This window comes from Nestor notabilis, unplaced genomic scaffold (assembly GCF_000696875.1).
Source record: "Nestor notabilis isolate BGI_N333 unplaced genomic scaffold, ASM69687v1 scaffold7453, whole genome shotgun sequence".
Classification (NCBI taxonomy): Eukaryota; Metazoa; Chordata; class Aves; order Psittaciformes; family Psittacidae; genus Nestor; species Nestor notabilis.
Genome location: NW_009921572.1, coordinates 12,770 through 19,430, shown reverse-complemented (window position 1 = coordinate 19,430; position 6,661 = coordinate 12,770). Strand labels below are relative to the sequence as shown.

At 51.8% G+C, this 6,661-nt stretch overlaps 1 protein-coding gene across 1 annotated transcript in view; it reads right to left on the bottom strand.

The window, feature by feature from the left end:
* Positions 1 to 6,308, bottom strand: part of LOC104403161 (regulator of G-protein signaling 3-like) — a 52,816-nt gene extending 46,508 nt beyond the window's left edge. Inside the window, exons 1-5 of the mRNA XM_010011219.1 lie at positions 6,197 to 6,308; positions 3,885 to 3,966; positions 3,190 to 3,295; positions 2,546 to 2,885; positions 2,053 to 2,092 (exon numbers count right to left, since the gene is read on the bottom strand). Coding sequence (XP_010009521.1) covers positions 2,053 to 2,092; positions 2,546 to 2,885; positions 3,190 to 3,295; positions 3,885 to 3,966; positions 6,197 to 6,250 — 622 coding nt within the window. The 5' untranslated portion in view covers positions 6,251 to 6,308. The remainder of the gene's footprint in view (positions 1 to 2,052; positions 2,093 to 2,545; positions 2,886 to 3,189; positions 3,296 to 3,884; positions 3,967 to 6,196) is intronic.
* Positions 6,309 to 6,661: the final 353 nt, after the last annotated feature.

The window sequence follows — 6,661 nt, the reverse complement described above, 5'->3', positions numbered from 1 at the left end:
GCAGTCCGTGGTCCTCCTCTGCCCTCACTCCAACAGCTCCACGTCCCTCTTGTGCTGTTGCCCCAGAGCTGGATCAGGGCTGCAGGGAGGGTCTCCCTCGACCTGCTGCTCACGCTCCGGGGTGCAGCCCAAACCCTCCTGCTAGAGGGGTGCCCAGCAGAGATCCCCCCAGCCCCACACCCCTTCCCAGCCACCCAGCCCCGGGGGGTTCTGCTCCCAGCACAGCAGCTTTCTGCACAGTGGCTCCTGCCTCTGCACCGAACGAATATCCACAACCTTCCCAGGCAGAAACGAGCCAAAACACTTCTGACCATGGCTCAGGGCAGATAAGGTCTTGTCCAAAGCAAATAAACGAACCTACCCAACATTACATATTCCATTAAGTATTAGGAAATAGCACATTTACTTTCAGATAAGCACCAGCAGAGCCAGCCCGCGCTCTGCTGGCAACACAGATCTGCTGTTTACTGCTTGCTTTAACAGCCTGCCTTGGCAGGGGGGTGGCCCTGGTGACCTGAAAGGTTGTTTCCACTTCTAAGTGCAACAACCCTGACATTTTCTCTTTTCCCTTTGCCATGGTTGCACTGACAGATAAAATCAAAGCACGAGAGACAGCTCATCACAGGACAGATACAATCTGGCTGGGAATGCAGGATCTGCTTTTCCTTTTATCCCTAGATGACCTCATTTTATCAGAGAAATTCACCTGCAGAAGTCCTGCACACTGGCACAGGGACACATCCAGCCTGCCACAAGTGTCATCTCCTGTCACTGTGGCACTGGTGGCCAGCTCAGGGTAACTAATGCATCCCTCCCTCTGAAGAGTTAACATGAAATACACTGAAAACCATCACTAAAATGTGTTATAGGAAGAAGCTGAGTCTCTCAAATTCCACCCTGCTGTAAGAACGAGTCCCCATAGCCCAGCTCATCTTTTCACAGCACCCACAAAGAGCAGGAAGGAGCTGCAATAATCCACAGTACAGAACATCCCCTGCAGCTGAGCTGTGCAACTACTTCTGGCTGCAGAGCTCCAGGGCTGGGAGCACGCAGGGCACAGGGGGCTTGGACCCACACTGCTGCCTCCTGCTCCCTGGCATCCCCACCACGCCTTTGCCAGCCCCACACTTTGCCTTCAGTGGACACTGTCCCACCTTTACAGGCAGCACAAAGTTTTCTAGCTGAGGAAGATCATGCCTGGGAAGTCAGCTCTTCTGTGGACATGCAGCTGATCCTAAGGGCATCCCAACACACCAGGGTGCAAGCACAACCTCCCAGAGATCCCAGATTTGAGCAGGAAACAAATGGTTCTGTATGAGGCAGGTTCATGCAGTCCCCAGCCCTGCCACACACTTCATTCCATTCTTCCCTCAAGCCCAACCGTACCTGGTTCTCCAGCAAGACCCAGAAACCTGTTGCAGAAAATGAGTTTACATTTCAAAGGGGTTTTGAGAAGAGCTCATCTGGAGACTGCAGAGACCTGCAGTAACCAGGAAATGAGCATTCCCCAAATGTGGCACATCAACCTGCACTATTGTTTGTACAAATCTGAGTCATGGCCATCCTCGCTCCCTTAGCAATAAAGTGAACATCAAAGCAGGGGTCACAGTATTAGCACCCCCAGCAAAGCATCATGCATGAGAAGGGAAACACGTCATGGATGGGCCCAGGGACACACGTGGGCAACAGCCACAGCAGCAACACTTAACACTGTCACACTTCATGCTTTTATTATACCCCTGATGGAAAGCCCCTGCCGCCAGTCTCCCTCCAGCTCTGAGGTCTCTGTGAGCTCCCACAGAGACCTCAGCACAAGGCTGTGACACTGTGCTCTCCTCTGGGCCTGGGGTACGGCTCTTGCTTTTATCTTTGACCCAGAGTGGGAAGATGATACTAACCAAAAGCCCCAAGGCCTCTGCCATTGTTCTGAAAACACGAGGGACTCCACTGCAGCACAGCAGGGCTAAGGGCAAGGATTCAATAGCACTAGAAGGAACATGTTTAACTCTACTGGGTGCTCTGAGCAGTGTTTTCAGCACATCAGCAACTTACCCACAGTCGCGTTGTTCTCTTGATAGACAGGTCTCAGCAGCTGTAAGACACAGCCCAGAAAGGACAGAGTCACCTGAAGTAGGCTTGAGGCAGACTTGACAACAACCAACTGCAAATGTTAGCATGACAAACCCAGCAAAGCCAAAGCACTCCAGAGGTGAACATCATGTTTGCCCTATGGCCAGCAGAACAGGAGAACACTGACTTGCACTGTGGTCTATGCAATGGAAACATTTCCCATATCCTCACCCCTTGATTGAGTCCTGAGAGGAGGCTGCAGGTCATTCACCCCATCTCTGCAGTCCTGGTTTAAGAGGTTTAGGAACATAGTGAAAGCTCCACCAAGGTACACAGGTCTGGCTTGTAAAAATGACATGTGCTCTAGAAACATTTAGAGATGATGCTCAGTAAGACCGAAGCAAGAGAGGGGGCAGCAAGCACAGCCAACAGCCACATGCGCTAACTGGAATGTGGGGTTGGAGAGCAGCCCTACCTGGCTGCCGGGGTTCAGAGGGGCTAAGATGATGTAGTTGTGGTCTGCAGCAGAAGGCACCCGGGACAGGGCTGGCATGGTGCTCTGGCCCCGCTTGCCGAGCTCCGTGTACCTCTCCCAGCTGTTCAGCACCAGCCCGTCGCTCCCATCGTAGAGGACGTGGCAGCTCCGGCGCTGCTCAGGCCGCGGGGGCACGGTGCTGTTCTTCTCCCGCTTGTTGGGTGGTGACTGGAGGTCGAAGGCAGACTTGCAGGATGACCTGCGGATCATGCCTTCGTGTCCCGACCTCACCTGGGGCACCAGCCGCCACACCAGCAGGATGATTTCAGTGGGACAGTTCCTGGAAGGGATGGCACGGGGCAAGTCAGGGATGGAGCTGTAGGGAGTGAGGCCCCTGCATCACTCAGCCATGAGCCCTGCAGTCCTTCCTGCCTCCAATGCCTCTGCCCTCTTATGTCCTGCCCTTCCCAGCCCCTGCACCCTTTCTTCTACTCCAGAGAATCCCTTCCCAGTCTCCTGCACCCCTCCAAGCTTCTTCCCACTCAAAGCTCCTGCTGCCCTGCCCTGGAGCTCTGACTGGCAGGGCACTGCTCTCAAACCATCTCTCCCACAGCCCCGCAGTGATGCTTTTGGGGAATACTCACCGGATTTCATGTGCCAGCTCTACACACTTCCAGTGCTCCACAGGCTGCTCATTCAGCTGCAGCACTGTGTCAAGTTGCTGCAGACCTGCCTTTTCTGCTGGGCCACCTAAAGAGAAGAGACAAATGCCAGTCGCCCACAGTTTCCTTTAACACCCACATCTGAAATGGGGTCAGCCAGCCTGGAGCTTCATCTTCCAGTGTGCAAGCAGACACAGAGCGCATGGGACAAAGTCATAAATGCTCTCTCAGAGCTATTGCATGAACTTCCCATGCTTCCTGGTGTGCAGTGGGGAGCACCAGGGCACAACAGAGACACCAAGTGCATCCTGCAGATCCACACCAAGGGCTTTACTCAGGTAACTGAAGGCTTCCTGATCCTGCTCCCCTCTGTGTCCCTATCTGACACCCCCCATAGATGCTTTCCATAGGTTTCCCAACCAGCCAGTTCTCAGGTTAGAGAGTGAACAAAACCTCTGCAAATGACTGCAAACACTGCCAAAATAGTGACCCAGCACTAACCCAGTGGCCTCTGACCTCATCAGAGTCACCAAAGAATTCACTAAGTGAAGTATCTTGGAGGTAACCGGGGTCCTGCAAGGCACTGGAGCTTCTGAATCACAGCATGCTCCGGGAAGCAAAACAGCAGCAGAGTCATCCTTCACATCAAGAGGGATAACAGTGACCTGCTCTCTTACCCGAGTCCACTGCCTGCACACGGACAGGGGAGTCACAGCAGATGGTGAAGCCAAACCCATCACTCCCTCGAGGGATCGTGATCTGAAAGAGACACCGGAGTCACTGTCAGGTAGGAAAGAGCTGCTGTGTGTAGTCAGTGAGCACCCGCCTGACCCACACCCTGCCTGAGGGGCTGTCACAGTGACCACTGTCACCCTGTGAGCCCCATGGACACTGGGTCTCCTCTGCTGCAGCCAACAGGGTGGAAAGGGTGCTAAAAGCAATGCAAAATCAAGCTGAGGAGCTATGGAGTGCTGTACAATATTGTTTATTGAGAGCACACAAGTCTCCACTCGAGACTCCTGCAAGGGTAAGGAAAGGTCTGATAAGCCATTAGGAAGGGAAACCTGGCAGCTTGGCTCTGATGCTGGTTTCCAACACAGCTCCTCTACACAAGTCACTTAAACATTTCATTTCCAGAAATAGCAGCGGGCTCTGTGGATGTTTTCTCTCACTGCATCTGGAGAGGATGGATGCTGTTGATTTCGATTCATTTCTCCTCCTGATTCAAGAGCCATTGAGCTTATTACTACAATGATATTTATTTTGTGATGCTGGCTCCCAGCAGCATCTCAGCAGGGCGGTTCCTGTAAACACCTGATTATCCCCCAAGACATTTGTCAAGATCCTTGTTTTACTGACAGGGAAAAGAAAAGAAAAATCCAATGTCTGACCTCTATTATTTTGAGAACAAACAGCCAGAGAAAAGATGAAGAATTCAGCAGAAGCTGCCAAGGAAGGAACTGGCTCCTCACTCCTTTACCACGGAAGGGTAAACGCAACAAGCTTCCATTTCCCTGCACCTCATCCCTGTGTGAATGCTCAGCATAAAGCCAGGCTTCAAAAGAGAAAACTTTTTCCCTGGCAGGATATAAAACAGATCTAGTCCCCCTACACCAAGTATTCTTCTCTGGAGTTTGCTGGATTCTCAGACAGGGGAGGAGGCTGCTTGTGGCTCTGCAGCTTTGAACCAACCTCACATCTCAAACACAAAGCACAGGGATGTGAGTTCTGTGTTACCACCTCAGGAGCCAGCCCAGCATCTCTCCCACCACAGAGACTTCACAGTCACTTCCCAGCCCAAAGCTTCCCCCATGATGAGAGGGCTCCTGCTCCTTCTCCTTGAGCTGCTGCCTCTTGTCTACCACCAGTGGACACTTCCCTGTGCTGCTGAACAGTGGCTCCTCACTGCTGATGGTTCCCTTTCCTCAGCTCCCGCCACCTCGGCCATTACAAGGAGCTGAATGGCCATTTTTGCCACTGTGCACAGAAGTAATATGAGCATCTGGCAAGCTGAAAGGTGGGTGGGAAGGTGGTGAGAGACTGCAGCACCACAGGGGCTCATTGTAGCCATAAAACTTTGTCAAAAATGCAGAAGAAGTTACAAAAATAGAGACTTGAGGAGATTTAAGACACAAATCACAGTCCATTGGCATTAATACAAAGCAGAGCAGCCTTCCTGCATGAGATGGTCACTACAGCCCCAACAAGAAGTGGGCATTTTCAGTTCAGCTGGTTCTTTGTGCAATGCCCAGTATACACTATCCCCCACAGCACCTTTCCCAACATGGAAGATCAGCACAAGAGTGCAGAGAAAAGCTGACCATGAATCAGGATTCCCTGTACAGACCACAGAGGGAAAATTGTGTTTGAAAGTGCAGGAGACTAGGACCTACACAAGCGAAACCAGCACAAGGCATCGCCCACTGAGCAGGTCCAGGACAGCTTCCACCAGCATTCACAGCAATCTGCTTCTCATAAAGCAAGTCCCTGTCGGGTGCAAACAGCTTCAAGCAACCCTTCATTCCCAAATACATTCACACTAAAACAAGTTTTAAGAGAGAGAGCAGCAGCCTGGCAGAAACTTGGCTGCAGCCATGCCTGCCTCATCTCTAATGAGTGGTGAATTGAGACACCACCTCACAGCTCAATGCTTCCACCATCATAGAATCATAGAACAGTTAGGGTTGGAAAGGACCTTAAGATCTTCTAGCTCCAACCCCATTATCCTCACGTTACACAGTAAATGCTCCTCGTCTGTCCCCATTTACATACTGAACCAAGACATCAGCAGAGACACCTACCTGAGGATGCTTTCCATGTGTTCCCTATATCATAACTTACAAACTATAACAACAGCAAACCAGCACCCTGGAATCAGCACACACAGCCCAGGAATGGCAAGAAAGCTCACAGACACTCCTAAACTTAGCCAAGACTTGCACACACACTCATGCTGGCACATGGATTCCTTCCCATGGGAGACACAGACCTGCCTGTATCTCCGCTCCGAGCACACCTTGCAGAGTCCATTGAAGCGGTTCATGGCTGGAAACCCTCAACTTGCCGTTAGCCCATGAAAATCCAGTCCCCTGGAGCAGGCGTGATCCCGAGCTCCTCGTATCACACGAGTGTGGAACAAACCACAGGCAAACTGGCATGACCGCCCATGGGAACCCAGCTCCAGAGAAGAATGGCAGGAAGCCACCTTTCACCTCCCCAGCCCCTGTCTGTGCTGTATGCCGCTTGACGATAAGCCAGAGGGCTTCCTGAAAACCCTAACTGACAAGGAAGAGAGAGAGTTTTATATTAAGATTCCTGTCAACTATTGAGTATTCCCTAGTCCCTGCTCTGTTGATGGGGCTTTTGTTCCCGCAGCATTCTTCAGCCGCACGGAGCACTTTGTTATTGCAACATTCTCACAAACACTTGGAGGATGTTTGAGCGGCGTTTCACA